This window comes from Anopheles stephensi, chromosome 3 (genome assembly GCF_013141755.1).
Source record: "Anopheles stephensi strain Indian chromosome 3, UCI_ANSTEP_V1.0, whole genome shotgun sequence".
Lineage (NCBI taxonomy): Eukaryota > Metazoa > Arthropoda > Insecta > Diptera > Culicidae > Anopheles > Anopheles stephensi.
The window spans coordinates 40982702-41000128 of NC_050203.1; the positions used below are offsets into that span (position 1 = coordinate 40982702).

Sequence of the window (17427 nt, forward strand, 5' to 3'; positions counted from 1 at the left end):
AGAAGAAGAAGATCCATACTGCTCTATACTAAAGCTCTGACCGTGACAGTAGGGTTTGGCTCAAATGTATTTAAAATTTAAGAAAATATAAACTTAAGGAAACTGTGGTCCAGTGGCGTAGGATGCGCACAGCACACGGCAGGACCTTGGTTAGAATCCTGTTCATTCTCTCACAACAAACAGCTATTTCTATCCAGCTCCATGAAATAAATAGGTCTTGCAAATAGGTTTCTCGATGGTCGTTAGACCTAACAGATCGTTAAACCAATACGAAAAAGACACGTCCAAAATATAAAAAATAACAGTGATATTGTAGATGCACAATTTTTAACACGTAACTACTTATTTTTAGTATTACTGTTCCCTTATGTTGGAACAACAGTCTCTATAATAGGCACTTAGCTGGATGGTAAGTCCTCCATGAAAATGGCGCTTGATGGAACAGTGCTTAAAAGCTCTGTAGGCGACACACATTACACGTTAGACAGAGTAGATGTGGTAGGATTAAATTAGGATGGAGTGTTGGTGTTGCCGCATATGACAGCATAGTCAGGGTAAAACTGTACGACGCAATGAGCTCTTTTGGAATCCCGGCCAAGCTTACCAGGCTTGTACGAATGACAATGGCCAACATCAAATGCCAGGTGAAGGTGGATGGAAAACTCTCAGGGCCCTTTGCTACTACCAAGGGCCTGCGCTAGGGAGATGGCCTTGCCCTGTCTCCTTTTCAATCTGGCACTAGAGAGAGCCATCCGTGACTCGCAGGTGGAAACTTCGGGGACCTACTTCTATAAATCAATCCAGTTCCTGGCATACGCTGATGATATAGACATCATTGGTTTGAGGCTCTCCTATGTAGCAGAAGCTTACCAAAAGATCGAGCGAGCGGCAATAAACCTGGGATTGGAGATCTGACGAAAACTGACGAAACCCTCTTAGTCGCGTTTGGAAGGATTTTTGGCCCCGTATGTGTGGAAGGACAATGGAGGAACCGCTACAATGACGTGCAACGTATTAGATTCACCAGGCTTCGGTGGGCTGACCATGTAATGAGAATGACACCGGACAACCCAGCCCCCGTAAAGTCTTTTTAGGTCGTCTACACGGACAGAGGAGGCGTGGTAGGCCCAAACGTGATAGGTAGCAGTGATGGCGGCCGCCAGGACGACTGGGATAATCGATTGGCAGACGAAGGTGCTGGACCGTGAGCGGTATCGAGGATTGTTGAAGCAGACCAAGACCGCAAAGCGGTTGTAGCGCCGGATAAGGAGTGTTGGTGTTGATCCATCTTTTAGAAACCTGGCCTTTCCTAAACTTGTGGCCAGACGACGGGGATTAACTGGCCTATAGGAGTCCTGCCTAATGAACTGGACCACTAAGCGAAGCACCTTGGAGGCCCTAAGTGGAATGGATTTTGGGGGTCTCTACTACATTAAATATGCTGATCTAGCGGAAATTCATTCTGAGTCCGTGCCGAGCACGGACGTTTAACCCTCGTACCGTTAGAGTCTTCACTGGTAGAATAGGTAAGTAAGATAATGTAATGTGCCTGTCGATGTTTGTACCGAGACAATCAAATTTGTGTACGAGCATAAACAAAGTGCTCCCTTCTCAACACTGATTGAACTGGCCAATTGCGTCTACCATGTTCTGTTAATGCTCCCTTAAACAATAAATATTGTTGTTTCACAAAGCTACCCCTTTCTGCGTCTGCGTTTATCTCTTCGCGTCTTGTTGTTTACTATTCCCAAGCAAACGGAGTGATGAATTAGAGCCCTGCAGCTAGTGAAAAGAGCGCAGCAATCAATGTCCATGAACCGGTGATAGAAATTTAAAAAAAAATACACTACTACATCACTAATCCTATCGCTGCTGCACTACACACGCGGCTGCCTGATAACACTGCTCGAATGTGATGACGGCTCACACACAATCGATACTGTGCGGTTCATTCTGCACCGATTCATTCGGCCGGTGGTCAATGTTGTTGTGCTAAATTCTCTACGTCGAAAGGGGTTCAATATCAATGGCATTTTTACGGTGGCGAGTAGTACGAAACTGGAGCATAATGGCGCTCAAAGAATTACGCAACAGCATTCTGAACACCGCGCGATGCTGATTGTGGTGAGCCGCTCTCGAGCTCGTGTCGCTCCAGCTCACCGTATCTTGAACTTTTCGGCCTTTCGATAGCTCTATCGATTCCTTTGACGTTATCTTTCTCAAACTCGTAACAACTGGAATCAGCCGTAGCAGCATTGTAACAAAACACCACCAACATGAGAAAATTGCCTTTAAATCACATCTTAGGATGCAGAGCTTGGGCCAACCCAAGCAAGAAGGTTGGCTACGTACGGCAATCTTTTTGCCTTCGCTTTACTGACAGCAGCGTTGCTTTTGTTCTTCTCTAGTGAATTCATCACGAATTTTGCAAACAATCACACCCAGCATTCGATTCGTACCACCGTATATCAAGCCATGCAGTATATTGAAGCATTTCCAGCCAGCAAAACAATCAACAAAACACGCACACAAGCAGGGCTCCCGAGCCCCGATGATGCAGTGATGATCGCGAGTAACAGCGAAGCGGCATCGCTAAATAGGATTGATAAGAGGCGAATACACGTTGCGATAGTTGCGGTATTGTGGGCATATTTTGGGTTTTAATCGCACCCGTCTGGGATGTCCACCAGTCCTGTTCGGGCAGCCTGTTAGTACAGCTGCGACGGAAAGCGTGAATCCTGAGCTCTGAGTGTCTATGTGCATCATTCTTGATTGCTGCAGCAATCTCGGCGCGAGTGTGTGAACAGTAAATTAGTTCAAATAGTCGTTTGTTCTGGTGGTGGGACTAGTGTGACGGTGATAGTTTGTATACTTCTCCTGGAATACAGTACTCATCATGGATGTAAAGTTACTGAAAGCCAACAACATTGCGATCCAACTTCCTCCTCGAAGGAAACAGGCAAACGCCAAAGGTAACGACGAATGTCCGATGATTGTTGTGGGAAACATTCGAGCTGTAGCTTAGGATGAAAGTAAACCGCCAAAACCGTAACGTAAAACAGCGTCTAGGAAGTAAAGTACGAATGCGCCGCAGTCTAAGCAGTGAGCAGTAAGCGATAAGCGAGCTTCCCAAACTATGAACAAGCAAACGCAAACAAATATTATTGTATATCGCTAAAATTATTAATTTGGTATGTCTTTCATGAAACAATCCACACAGTTTACACAACAGTTATACACGAAATTCATAGCGGCTCCGTACTTATCAGACTTAACTTTCTCGGTCAAAGAAATCATTCGTAGCGCTTTACCATATCGCAAACTATTGGCCATGTTTGATACGGAGCACACGGTGCACTGATTCGCCTCAACATGTATTACATGTAAACCATAGTGCAAACACACCCTGCAAGTGCAATTACGCTTATCTGCTCGATGCGTACATGACCTTCGACTACGGCACATTATTGTTTTGATAATCAATGGAGTAATCAAATCAGCCCTTTTATTAACAACTGCAAGTGTTTGCATTTACAACATTGCCGCATGAATTATGCGATACATGGCATGTGCTTTTCTGCTGTCTCGAGAGGTTCTGTATCGATGAGTAAGTCAAGTAAAACAAAAATAGATGCCCATTTCCCATCCATCAATCTACGCGTAGTTGTTTTCTACTTACTCACAAAAGCCGTGCCTAACTCATAAGGCTAAGCACGTAGTTGAGCGTTACAAGATATGTGAAATGTGGAGAAATTAACTTCAATTAGCGGAGACAAACGTCTTTTTAAAAAACTTAAATACTTCTCAAAGATTGACAAAATATTAAAATTATGCTACTCGAAAGCTTCAGGCCTGCCCTTCCTAGGTTCCTGTGCCTGTATGTTACCCGTATATGAAAAGTCAGTCCTGCGTACGGAGCGGCAGTTTAGGTGGGATTTAATCCTCAGTCCTGTATGCCCTCCATCCAAAATTTAGTCTAAATCGTTTTTTAAATGCATGGTTAGTTTGTCTTGTGGAATTCATAGCTGAAGATAAATTAATACTCGCTTTAAAAATTGAAACATTGCACTGGGTGAAACCCGAAATCGAGTGAAAATAAAACAAGGCTGCTCATGGCTTTTTGATTGGAACATAGGGAATTTGTATGCGAGTGTGAGACCAGCGAGGTACGAGGAGATAAGATTAATGCAGCAAAACCCAAACTACTAACAACAATTCAATTTCTATTCCCTAGAATCCTTTTTTTCCCTTTCATATGCAATGTGGAAAACACTATCGTTTATTTGGTTTATTACGGCTTTTATGTTTGGCCATGAGGCAGGGATGCAAGGGGGTATACGCTGCCTAAATCAATTAATTATTGTTGGTCTTCTAAGCTCTTTAAATACATTACGGCAATCTGCCAAATTGACCAATTTCAAATGAGGTCACGACTATAACACACTGAGCGTAGTGATAACAACATGAAGGAAAATGTTAGTTGTAAATCTTGGGGTACTTGGAGCTGTCAAGCTTTTCCATAAAACTCACAAAAAAGTGTTGATTACCTTGACCTGGAATGATCAGCTCTGCATATGGCCGGCAAGGTCCAGTTCCGATTTGAGAATTTCCGATCAGTACTACTATTGAATCCAACTCTACTGTTGGTTCATCTTATATACAGAATAGTTTTAAAATTGTTTTCATTTTAAGAAAAGATCTTTAGACGTTAGTTCATAATCCATTCTGGCTTCTTCCTTTGATCAATGCTCACCCGTAAATCAAAAACATAAAATGATAATACAGTTTGGTTTTCGCGCAGGGCACTCTACTGTCCATCAGCTTCTCAGGCTCAAGCATTGTGTCGAGCAAAACAAATTGGATTCCACTTCAACAGTCATCACTTTATTAAATGTGGAAAAGGCTTTTGATAATGTGTGGCATTGTGGGTTACATGGTGTTGCATGGTGGCTACATAAGCTGTTAAGTTTTAATTTCCCATTCTATATTTTGAGGATAATTTGAAATTATCTTAAACAAAGGACGTTTAGGTATTCCCTAAGAGGTAGCAGGGTTCCCCCCTAAGAGGTAGAAGACTTGTTGAGCTCAAAAGTCGGATACAGCGTTGTCTGGACGTTCTGCTTCGTTATGCTACAGACTGGAAGATGAAAATCAACCGGAGTAAGACAAAGGCGATGATATTACCGCTCCGATATAGAAGATCTCTTATCCCTCCCCTGAGTGTAGAACTGATAGTAGACGGAACAGCTATCTCGTGGTAATCGTCGGTAAGATATCGTGGACTTACCATCGATTTTAAAATGCTCTTCCGTATACATGTGGAGGACGTATTAGATAGGGGACATATGCTGCTTAAGTGCTTATACCCGATAATATCGGTAATTCGTACCGATCGTGTGCAAGGACTCACCTCAAAAGACTCCAAGTCATGCTGAACTCGCTACACGCGGAACGCTAATCTCCACTCCTTGGCAGGAGTAAAATCGCTAACGGACATAAAGGAAAACGCATCCCATCGTTTTAAAAATCGTTGCGCATCCTCACCATTCCCGCTGACCAACATCTTGGCAGCACAGATGTAATGTTTTAATGTTATGAAATGTTTGTTAATGTAAAAAGTGTTTATTTCAAGTGTAGTTTTTTAGGCACATTCGCAAAACAAAAAATATTAAACGTCTTAAGCACATAACGGTCATCTGCAATCAGTGCGGCAAATATATTTTCGTCTTAAACGGCACCTTCTGCTCATTTTGTAAAGCTCAAATCCAGCTAGATCTTACAGAATAACATAAATATGTGACTGTATGTTCCTATAATCCAATAAAATTTCATAAGTGATAAGTCAAAAAATGATTTTACAGTTGAAAGTTATTCGAATTTTGTATTTGCTAACAGCTAAAACTCCCAGTCCAGATGGCCTTCCCGCGCGCTTGACTGACTAGCCAGCTTCTGGTGGCATCAAGTCAAAGAAAGCCAGGAATGGCAGACCGAACCCTTTCGAGGTTGTAGCGTCAGAGAAGAAGAAGCAAGTCAAAATATAACTTAAGCAACTTCAGTTACAAATGAACTGCTACAAATAAGATAAAGAAAACATTGAAAAACATAGTCCGTTCCTGCCAAATAAGAAATAAGTCAAAAAAAATATTTTGCTTCATTTCTACGCTGTAAATAATTTGAATAAACATGCAGTCGTATACTTTATGGCTTCCTAACAGCAGTTAGATAGCACAGTAGCTAATGGTATAAAAAACACATTTATACTCTTCATTGCCCTTCGCATAGAAACTGGTAAACTTCATCGTCTTCTTCACTACATGGAAGGATGTTCTGGCCCACGATAGATAGAAAATGTTAGTTACTGAGGTCTATCTGGAGTATCTTACGATCGTATATGACTCGAGAAACCAAGCCTGGCCTTTTATATCGATGTTGTAGAAAATATTGTCAAATCGCCAGTTATAGCGGCCATGAAATGCTCAACCTTCATCGAACAGTGATATTGTTTACAGCACAAGTTGAGAGGTTAAGAATTTGCATGCAGTTAATAGGAAATATTAAACAATTTTTGGTACTGCCAACAACCTCCAACTCGCTTAGGACAAAGAATTACTAGGACAATATTTACTAATCAACTCTCTAAGAATGCTAGATGTTAGAAATAAACAGTTGTAAACCGAACGGCACGACGAGCACTTCTGTGTCAACTCCTACCGGTTATTCCGTGGATTCCTCCTAACCAGATATTTTGAATTACGAACATCCTTCCAAACACTCCTGACAGGATTTGATCTACAATCCAGCAAAGCATTTTGTTGTAGTAATAAATTACGGTTCAAAAGAAAAACAATCTTCCAGTACAAATGTTCAAACATTCCCGTCAAACATAAATCTGATTTTTTTATCGAAGCCTTACGAGATGATATCGATCACTATCGCACTCATCACTACTATCTGTCTTGCTTAGCTTACTTCTATAACTTAAGAAACTTATAAGAAACTTCTATAAGTAAAGATTAACGAACTCTACACTTTCAGGATTATGTATAATATGCCTCACTACCACACTGGCGATCGTATGCTTCACATTGGGACTGTTTGTCCATATCTATAAGCCGACACAACTAATACTGGAAGATCGGCTGACGATGCGCCAGAGCATGCCTTACTTCAAATGGTGGAAAACCACAGACGACGTGCTGGTACGTTTTTGTGGCACATGCTAAAAGCATGCATGTCCGCATGCAACTTGTCCGCTAAAACCCTCCGCTAACGTATTACAGGTCACATGTCGAATATTCATCTTCAACGTCACCAACTCCGACCGCTGGCTGGAAGGGTTAGACGATCAGCTCATGCTGGACGAAGTGGTGCCGATCGTGTACCGGGAAACGCTCGAGCACGAAAACGTTACATTTCACGAGCACAATTCCACAATATCCTACGTAACCCGGCGGCGTCTGGTGTTTTTGCCCGAGCGTAATGTCCCAGGAATACTGAACAAAACGATCATCGTGCCGAACATTTCATTGCTTGTAGGTGTAGAGTGCAGCGAGAAAGGGCACAGGAAAAGGCACTGCCTGTTCGTGCAATAATTCAATCCTCACTTCCAGGGTGTTGCCGCCAGGATGGAAAACGACAGTTACTTCATGAAACGTGGACTCCATTTTATTTACTCCATATCCGGCGATTCAGTGTTCAGCCGGATGACTATTTACGACTACTTGTGGAACACGAAGCCACCGTTCTTGAACCAGGCCCGAAAGTTTGTCCCGAGTATGGTGCCGTCGGACAATGTTGGTGTACTGAAAACGGTACGTACGGCAAGAGGTCCTTCCCTTCGTCTGAACTTCTCAATTTGTGGTGAATAATACACGTTGCTCTCTCCGATTCCAGATGTACGAGGATAACGAGGATCATGTGAACGTGCGGTACGGTAAACAGAACGGACACGATCAGTTCTTTAGGATGAACACCTACGAGTACGAACCCACGGTGCCAGGGTTCAGTCTCACCAAGGGCGATTGCTTCGCTTCCATCCAGAACTCGTCCGAGGGGGCCACTTACCCACAAAACTTGGACGAACAGTCGGTACTCATTTACTGGCGCAAAACCCTCTGCCGAGCTGTGCCGCTGTACTTCGATCGACAGGTGCGGAAAGGACCGCTCACCGGGTACAAGTACGTACTGCCGGATGATTCGTACGATCGTTTGCCCAACAGTACCGCTGACTGCTACAAAGGACAGTTTGGCCTGCTCGAGGATGGAATGACGGACACCTCCAAATGTTCTCATGGTGAGTAAGGGGACAGTTCAGTTGAACAGTGATAACAGAATTACCGAGGACCGAATCCACAGGCACAATGCAAGCATCATTTTCCCGCGGTTTAAATGTCCATTTCATGCTCGAACACTCTGCAGTAGAAGAGTGTAAAAAAAACATTTCACTAATGTAGAGCAAGGTTAGTCACTGTTATTGCTTTTTCAACCGAACTGAAACTCTTCCCCTTGCCTCAAGTCCAACCAAGCGCGCTACATATTAGAGTAGTTGCTTAAAATCAACCAAAGCGCCTTAGCGCAACAATTATCAACCACAAGGCACACAACCACACAGCAATAGGGTGGTAGTAAAAGCGAGCATGTGTTACGTCTAATAGCAGCGAACCTGTTGAAAAGGCATTCCGAGGTCCGAAAGAGTTGCCGAACATGAGCAAAGAAACTGTTTTCGTGTTTACTTTGCCATGCAGGACGCGTATAACGCTCGCGCGACCCGTTAATGAACGATCGTTATGCTTAACGCTAAAGAATGTCAATGTCAGTTAATGATGATTTGGCGAGTCTTGTGCCTCTCCTAGTGATGGATTGGTACGTTATCGCTGTCCATACTTTGTCATCCGACCTGCGGATGCATTATCATTGGGGACGTCGTAGATAGTGATCGGTATTTCAAGCTTAACCTACCCCAAAAAATATTCCACCCATTGCTTCCTAGTCAACTGTTGTTGCATATTTGCCTAAAACTAGTGCATAACAATACGTCTAGGCCAATTGTCATAATCGTTTAAACTGCAAGTAATGTTTGTTTTAAGTTTAATAGCTTAATTGATTGGATTTAACCAAACGCTACAAAATCGCTCCTACAGAGTGAGGAGAATCAAATTAATTTGCAAATTTTAAACGCTTTTGTGCACTTCACATGCGTTGATTTTTTAATCATTAATTTTTTCTAGTAATAATTCTTGGTGCGGTCCGGTGGTCGTTGAGGCGAATGAAGTCTCAAAGCCCTAAACCCTCTATAAATAAACGAAAAAAAAGGTCCGGTGGTCGAGGCGATAACGGCGCCGGTCTTCACACGACAGGGCCGAGATTCAAATCTAATCCAGACCGCCTCCCCGAACGTAAGGCTGACTACTTTACTACGGGTAAAATTAAGTCACAGAAAGCCAGAAATGGCAGGCCGAGACCTCTCAAGATTGTAGTGCCAAAGAAGAAGAAGAAGTGAAGTAATAATTCTACTTTAACTCAGAAAATAAGTAAATCCAGCAACTATAATGACAAACTTAATGCATCCTGAAGATCTGCCATGGAGATGATCTTCATTAAGATTAAGGTCATAATTTGTAGTACAAAAAACGGTGCAAAGCGTTTCTCTACGCGTGAAAAAAATTTCGATTAGAATAACTTCAAAGATTTGATTGAACCAACGCACATTTTTGATAAAAAAAAAATCCTTGAAGAGTTTAAACAGGTAAACCGCTCTGCTCAGCCAATTCAGTTTGAAGACGAATCGATCCCTAATTTGAACTCGTATCATTTGAGTCAAAAGAACATAATGCGTAGAGCAAAAACGTCACAAACAATGTCTGTGCAATCTATTAAATTTAATCTATTTATCGATGAATAATGCGAAACAGCCTGGAAAGCTTACTGGCAATCATCGATGACCGACATGGCGCTTAACCTGTTAGTTGGCGATGTATAGAAAATATCCTACAAAACTGTGCTGCTCTCGAGCATAACAAATTTAGTTCCATAATCCATAAGTTCTAGAGCAATTTAAAATAAAATCCTGTATGTCCTCAACTATATTCGCATTTGCTCCCTGCTTATAGCACCGATTAAGATTCGAATTCTCTCATTTGCAAACAACCAAAACTTTATGGAGCTTACTTACTTTTCCGACACTACAACCGAATCTACGCCATCACCTACTGTATGGAAAACCATTTAAAAATGTAACTTTTATCTATAAATCTCTTTCCCCCAACCCCCAGATGTTCCCATCGTGGCCACGAGCCCACACTTTTATGCGCGCAATTTCTCCGCTGCACATAAGATAGCGGGCATGAAACCGAACCGGGAACAGCAGCACAGCTACGCGATTGTCGATCCGTCCTTTGGCATACCGTTGGACCAGTGTGCCCGCACCCAGACTAATCTTGCTATACCGACCCTTACCAACTATCCGGCAGAATTCAGGCGCTTCAGCGACATGATCATTCCGATGTTCTGGATTGAATATGTACGTGCAAAAGTCTCGACACTCCACCCGGAACCGTCGAGCGGAAAATGCAAAATAAAATGGTATGATTTCCTTTTTTCTCCTTCCTATCACACAGCATCAAAAAGAATTGCCCAACTACATCGTGCGAACACTGCAAGCATTTCACGTGACACGTACCATCGAACCGTACCTGCCCTACGCGCTGTACCTGTCCTTCATCTTGCTACTAACGGTCGCGTTCCGGGAGGCAGCGCGCTATAAAATGCAGGGCAGGATATCACCGGCAACAAAGTATACGGCGAAACGCAAGCTGACCAGTCTTTAGCGAGAGATGCCGAATGTACATAAGTTGCGTTTCAGTTCTCTATACTTAAAGCCCATCACCCCCACCTTCACCATCATGTCATCATGTGCCATCCCCGTTGCTTTGTGATAAGTTCGTACCGTTAGTGCCAAACAAATAAAAACGAAACTCAATATGCTTTTGCTATGTAATGCTTTCGATTATTTTCATCCTTAATTACCACCATATATCGCGGAGTGATCTTTATTTGTATGCTTCAGAATGGCGTTTTAAAATTATCAACAACCTATATCAAGAGACAAGTGGCTAAAGTAAAAATTCCCACTGCGAATATGATTTGATGACGCTTACAATATCTACACACAACGGGGAGGGAATAAAAACAAAGCTAAATGTTGTGTTTAAATTAAAGCAAAATAACGTATAAATATATAATTGCAAAAACTTCATAATTGCGCCCTACTGTATGTGTGCAAAATATCTCGCTCTTGGTTATTTTAATTTCTTTTTTGGGACACCTGTGTAACGATGGGTAAAGGCAAACCAAACAATCGGTAAGAAAGTATGCGCGTATATGCAAAGGTATATAAATATATTGCTAAACAACGCAACGGAACTTTTAGTTGCAATGCACATCGAAGTTAAGCTCTTGCGCGTGTTTATCCTGCCCGCTAAACCGTTCGGCATAAATTTTATCACGTAACGTTGACTGTAGTGCTGGTCCCAGCACCGGTTCTAGATCGGCGACCCGCTTCCGGAATCGTTCACGGTCTCTGGCTGCCATCTCCCAATCCCCCTTGCGTGCCTGCCGGTAAGCAAAGTCCCACGCTCGCATCACGTGCACCACCGGTTGCATGTTGAAGCGCACCTAATTTGACGAAAGGAAAATGTGTCATGCGAGTGATGGAGCGATACGAACGCGACGTTAGTACATTTTAATCTTAACTCCATAAAGTTTTGTAAATCACAGAACAAACAAAGCGAAGAACAGAATTTGTTTAGAAAACTTTCGATCCTGAATTTCACGCTGGAGGTTTTTTTTGTTGTTGCGTGTGATAATATTATTTTGCACTATTTCTCAGCAAGCAAATCGACGATCGGAAGGTTAACACAGAATTCCGGAAGAGACATTTGTAACATTTTCCGTAATAGAAAAAATAAATAATTTAAGCAAATTTATTACTGCTTAATGTCTTAATCGAAACAAGCACATGATAAGTCCTGTAGTGATGGGCGTTCACAATCGGGACTATCTGATTCCGATTCCGGTTCCGGAACCAAGTCCAGAATTAATCCTAACTACGATTCTGAAACAAGTTCCATAACCAAACTTCTTCTTATTCTTCTGTTGGCCTCGAGCAGTGGTTGACCCTTTCTACCGTTAACTTTACCGTTGCAGTGGTTGAGAAAAAAAGAACAAACTTTGAGAATGTTTCACATCAAACACAATCCATTTTTAATGGCCCTTATTTCGGCGTTGAACGGATCGTTTCATTTTATACAAGCAGTACGGTAAGGAACTTCCCGCATAACGACTTACAGACACACTGCAAAGATTACATTCGCCACGTGAAGGTCGACTGTAGATAACCGCGTTACACGCGCACATACACAAATGCGCACAACAGTTCAATAAACACACACACATACTACTACCCAAACGTAAACAAGTTTTATACTATGGGTCAATTCGCGTTCGCTGCACACAAAGCACAACACAACCATGGCAGAAATAAATTAAGCTAAAAATGTAATTTACAACGCATAACGGTTGAGAATTATTGCATCAGTTTCAGCCTATTTTGTCCATCGTCTTGACGTCGGAAACATTGAGGCGAATGAGGCGGTCGGTGGGTGGAATTCCCGCAAAGATCGCTGATTCATGAATGACGAAAGATCAGTTGTAAATGTACGCAGCAACACACCTCTTGCCCTCAGGCATACATCGTTTGTCAGCGATCTCCAAATAGCTGATCTTTGACCTTGTCGAGCATGTCGATGGTTTGCTAAAGCTGTTTTCTTTTTCTTTGCCATTCGTCTTGAAATAGTGTAGCATAATATTTTCCACCGCACAACTCTCCGGATGAAATTTAGAATTAACAAGTACAAACATAAATCAGGATAGAATGAAAATACCAACTCTGCACGTACCTTCTTTTCATCGATTCCAGACGAAGAGTTAGAATCATCGTTCAGGTCGTCGAAATCTTCGCAGAAAACGACACTGTCGTCGTCATCATCATCATCATCATCATCATCATCATATTCAAGCCCGTCGACTTCGCCCTCGTCGTCGGTAAAGTCATCGCTAGTGTAATCACTGTGATCGAGCCGTTCCTCATCTTCGTCCTCATCCACAGGCCGATGGTGGTTCAGCGCATAGCTAATCACGTCGCACAGGTTACGAGGACGTCGGCGGGCCGGACTGGCCGACGGGGTCGTAAACACGTCGTAATCGGTGAACACCACGTATCCAGCCTGCTTAGGCTCCATCATATCACATTTCTGTTGCTGTTGGTGATCCTCGGTGATCACGGTGGTGTTCATCGTTTCCGTGGCAGGAGGACCATTTAACGTTTGTTTGGCAGGGATGCTTTGCGGCGGATTGCAGCTCGGTGACACGGAACACGTAAGCTGGTGCACAACATTATGGTCCACCGGACCAACGTCTTGCAACGCATCTTGAAAACTGCCCACGCTCCCCGTCGACGCCGGACTGAAAGCTGCCGAATGACACCGTTGGGGCAGCGGGTGTCGTATGTCCACCGGCAGGCTGGACACTGCTGCTTCCCGGTAATCGTAACCGTAGCAATCGTCGAACGATAAGGTTCGATTATCGCTCAATATGTCCCGTCGCAGAGCGTGCCGTTTCTTTCCCTTTCGGTTTTTATCACAGCCTTTGCCACTGGCCACGCTGCCCGCGTGTGCATGTTGCTTCGCTTTGGATGAATCCTTACGTCGTTTCGGACCACGGCCGCCCGGCCGCAAAGTGCTACACTCACTGCTCGCCATGTCCTGCACGTAGACGCCTGCCGGGGTCATGGAAATATCGTCCACGGTGCTGCTGTAGTCCAGCGGCACTGTCAGCTGACCCTTGCCGTTCTTGTTCGTCTCGAAGATTGGTATGCAGGGTGTCGAGGGGATGATGAACGCTTGCTTCAAATATTGCTCCTTTTCGGCCAAGCAATGCGAGGAAGGCATGTCCATGTCTAGTTTGGTTCCGTTACGGGGCGGCAAACCGAACAAGGTACTCAGCGCACTGATTGCGTTTTCGAATATGCTGGGACGCTTGTGTGCAGTGGCGTAGACAGCAGCACAACCTTCGGGAAGTTCACGGTCAACCATGCTAAGGTTGGCCAGCTTTTCGCTCACATCTGGTATGGAGCAATTGTGCTGCAGTGGTGATGGTGGTGGTGGTGGTTGTTTGGACCATTCACAGAATACATCGCCCGCCATGGTCGAAACAGATCCTCCGCCGTGCTTTTCCTCCGACGACGGGTGGCAGTAACAGTATTTGCGTTCGGAGAGCATTGCGCACGGTTTCAATATTTACACAGCTACTACTGCTAGGACGTGCTGCCTCTTGCCGTCTGCAATGTAGCGATTTCTATGTACAGAGCGCTGTCACACACGACACCGCTGGCGTAGTCCGCTTGGGGATGGCTCCTTCCGTATTATTCCGTACGATGCGACGTCACAGCTACGGCATTAATGTTCAAACGCGCGGCATTAGTCATCATCGCAGTGTGGAGCATCAATAGCATTAGCGTGATTATGCGTACAATAGACTGCTCGTTGTTCGACCACAACGAGGACGACGACTTCGAGAAAGCACGGGTGCTTAAGCACTGATTCTTTTGTTCCGTCGCACCAACACCAACACCAGCTCGGGGACAACAACGTTGTAGCTTCCAGCAATTGGAGGGCTGCAAATGATTCACACTATTCACGATACACCCTTTCCAGATGCAAAATGTTTCGTCCGACACTATATTTTTGGCGGGTATTTCCATTATTAACTGCGCTTTTTCGTTCTATTCACTCGCGATGCTGGTACGTGCTGTTTTGGTTCGCCATTTTGTGCTGAAAAATTTCGATTTCGTTTCTGATGCAATACCGAATGACAGCTGTCAAGGCGAAAATCAAGGTGCTGCTACACGACTTTTTTCGATGATTTTGAGGTTTGAGTCTCCGCTAGAATTTTAATAGCGATGACTTTAATAAATAATGATAACACGTAAAAAATACATAAAATAGATAACTATCAATAGTAACGGAGAATAAATGGACTACTACTGAATAAAAACTCACTCTCCTGCACTTACTTTTTAACTGACAAACGTTATCCAAGGGGGTTTCATTTTTACACAATTATTGTACTCATTAATACAATTTTTAATCATTTTATCCTAAACTTTGTCTAAATTTTCGGTATCTCAGTTGTGAGAAGTGAGTGCCCGTGAGTGTGGAGGTCTTTATTCAGACTTTTGTCACCAAATGATGTAATATCAACTGTGTTCAACTCGAATATTGAACTCAAATTTTTAAAACTCATTACTATGCATTATTAGGTGAACTTGTTTTCTATGCTTTGCGCCCTTGCGTTGCGCATATTCGCATGACGCAGTAGCGATCAATGTCACTTTACCGCTACCTTATCATGTGTTCATTTGGATGAATTTACATGCAACATTGTGTTTAATTATATATTTTTATTTATACAACAACTGTAAAAATCTCAGTGTTAGTCAAAAGTAGTATTTATTGTATTAATTTTTCATTCAAACGGTGTAGTAGCGCCATCTTACAGAGCTTCCCATAAGCTTCCCTTAAAGCCTTTTCATCCATTGCACCACCTTGCTTGCAGCAACCTTGTGTACGTTATTTCAAATCTTTTCCATTCCATGGCACCACTGCATTCAGTAAATTCCCGGTATTCCATTCTTCAGTACAGTTCAGGTCTCGAGCATTGCTGGTAATCTTTTCCGGGCACATCAAGCGCGCTAGCACGAAAAATGTCAATCCAAACGCTGGAAAAATGTGAGAAGTACTTCGGTACGAAGGATATCTATAAATTGTTCGGTATCGAGAAAAGCGAGACAATTCCAGACAGTAAGTAGCACCAATAGTAGTCAAACCACATCCAGCAAAGAGCGTGCGTCGATCGATGAATTTCGTTTCTTTCCGATTCTTTAGTCAGAAAAGCGTACTATCGACTCTTGCTGCAGGACCATCCTGACGCGGCTTCCGAAAGCGACAAGCCAGTGGCGGTCGAGAAAGCGAAACTGCTCGCCACACTGTACAACATCCTCGGCGATCCGGATGCGCTCGCTCAATACAACGAGCATGGCGTCATCGATGCGGAAACCGAAGCTGCTGTAAATGGGAAGTACAACGGGCTGTTTCGCAAACCAGTAATGGCGGAAGATATCGACATCTACCATGAGTGCTACAAAGGGTCTCGGAAGGAGAGGGCCGATATCAAGGAGGACTACCTGAAAGGAAAGGGTTGCATAACCTACATGATGAAGCATCTGCAATTCATAAACTGTGAAGACGAACCGCGGCTTATCGCAATAGTGCAAGCAATGATCGATTCGAAGGAGGTACCGGAGTACGAGACTTTTACGAAGGAACCGGCAGAGAAGCGCAACCGTCGGCACAAGCGGTTGGCCCGTGAAGCTGCAATGGCCCAGCAGCTGCGGAAGAAAGATCAGCGAGGTCTGGATCGGGCCACATACGAGCAAAAGCTGGTAACCGAGCGACAGGCTGCGTTCGTCGAGATGATTAACTCCATGGAGGCAAGATACCAGGACGCCCAGAAAGAAACGGAAGTTAGCTTGGATGCTCTGTAAGAACGGGCTTTTGTAGTAGGAAAGTTAAAAAAGCGTTGAATTACTGAATTTAAGATTGACAACACTAACAAGCATCAGCTTCTTTCGCATAGGCAGCAGGTGCATTAGGGAGAATTTGATCTTTTTTTTTTCTTAGTTTCCACGATTTCTTATCAACTTTTTGACTCGATTGCATGAAGTATTTCTCAAATGGAAGTAAATAAAAACGCAAACCTTTCATCTAGGCATGGATTGCTGTGATCTGGGAGGGTAAATGACGAGACACTCCTAAAGGCAGCTGCTGTGGAGCCGGATCACACGGCTTCTCTAGTTCCTCCAAACGCATCGTGGACACAGGTTTCGTCTGCCGCTCTCCAGATCCCGTTGGATAGTAATCGTAGCTGGCAATCTCTTTTGATTTGAGGTTATTGAGGAAGTGGGATTTGGTCACAAAATGCTTCGTGCGGTTGCTGATTTACGAGCTGCCTGATCGGTGTTTGCGTTACCAACTATACTGGATAAGAATCCCCTCTGCTGCTAAGAAGTTTCCGAACGGACTGTGTTTACTTGGATGAACTTCCGTTCACTGCTGAGCAAACCTCCATTTCGGGCCCGATCGATTTTAATACGTACTAGATCGATTAGTGATACCATTTCGCCCGAAATCTCTTCCTGCCTGCAGAACCGGGGCGTATCTTCATGAAGATCTTCGTCTCAAACTTTCCGTCGAGTTCCGGTGGATTGGTCAACCATGAGCAGAAAAACATAATATGCCAAAGGAACCGTTC

General features: G+C 43.6%; 3 protein-coding genes across 3 annotated transcripts; 2 read left to right on the forward strand and 1 right to left on the reverse strand.

Annotated features, from left to right (window-relative positions):
• The first annotated feature begins 2589 nt into the window (after positions 1 to 2589).
• LOC118512244 (scavenger receptor class B member 1-like) lies at positions 2590 to 10991 on the forward strand. The gene is made up of 7 exons (XM_036056388.1): positions 2590 to 2972; positions 7036 to 7199; positions 7281 to 7532; positions 7611 to 7811; positions 7894 to 8293; positions 10272 to 10519; positions 10617 to 10991. Exons 1-7 carry the CDS (start codon positions 2897 to 2899, stop codon positions 10824 to 10826), a joined length of 1551 nt encoding a protein of 516 aa, XP_035912281.1. The 5' UTR covers positions 2590 to 2896; the 3' UTR covers positions 10827 to 10991.
• LOC118512243 lies at positions 10989 to 14902 on the reverse strand. The gene is made up of 2 exons (XM_036056387.1): positions 12957 to 14902; positions 10989 to 11673 (listed from the first exon to the last, which is right to left on the reverse strand). The coding sequence occupies exons 1-2, from the start codon at positions 14334 to 14336 to the stop codon at positions 11425 to 11427; spliced, it is 1629 nt and encodes a 542-aa protein (XP_035912280.1). The 5' UTR covers positions 14337 to 14902; the 3' UTR covers positions 10989 to 11424.
• An 823-nt stretch (positions 14903 to 15725) lies between these two features.
• On the forward strand, positions 15726 to 16877 carry LOC118512245 (J domain-containing protein CG6693-like). The gene is made up of 2 exons (XM_036056389.1): positions 15726 to 15917; positions 16002 to 16877. The coding sequence occupies exons 1-2, from the start codon at positions 15821 to 15823 to the stop codon at positions 16658 to 16660; spliced, it is 756 nt and encodes a 251-aa protein (XP_035912282.1). The 5' UTR covers positions 15726 to 15820; the 3' UTR covers positions 16661 to 16877.
• The last annotated feature ends 550 nt before the right edge of the window (positions 16878 to 17427 follow it).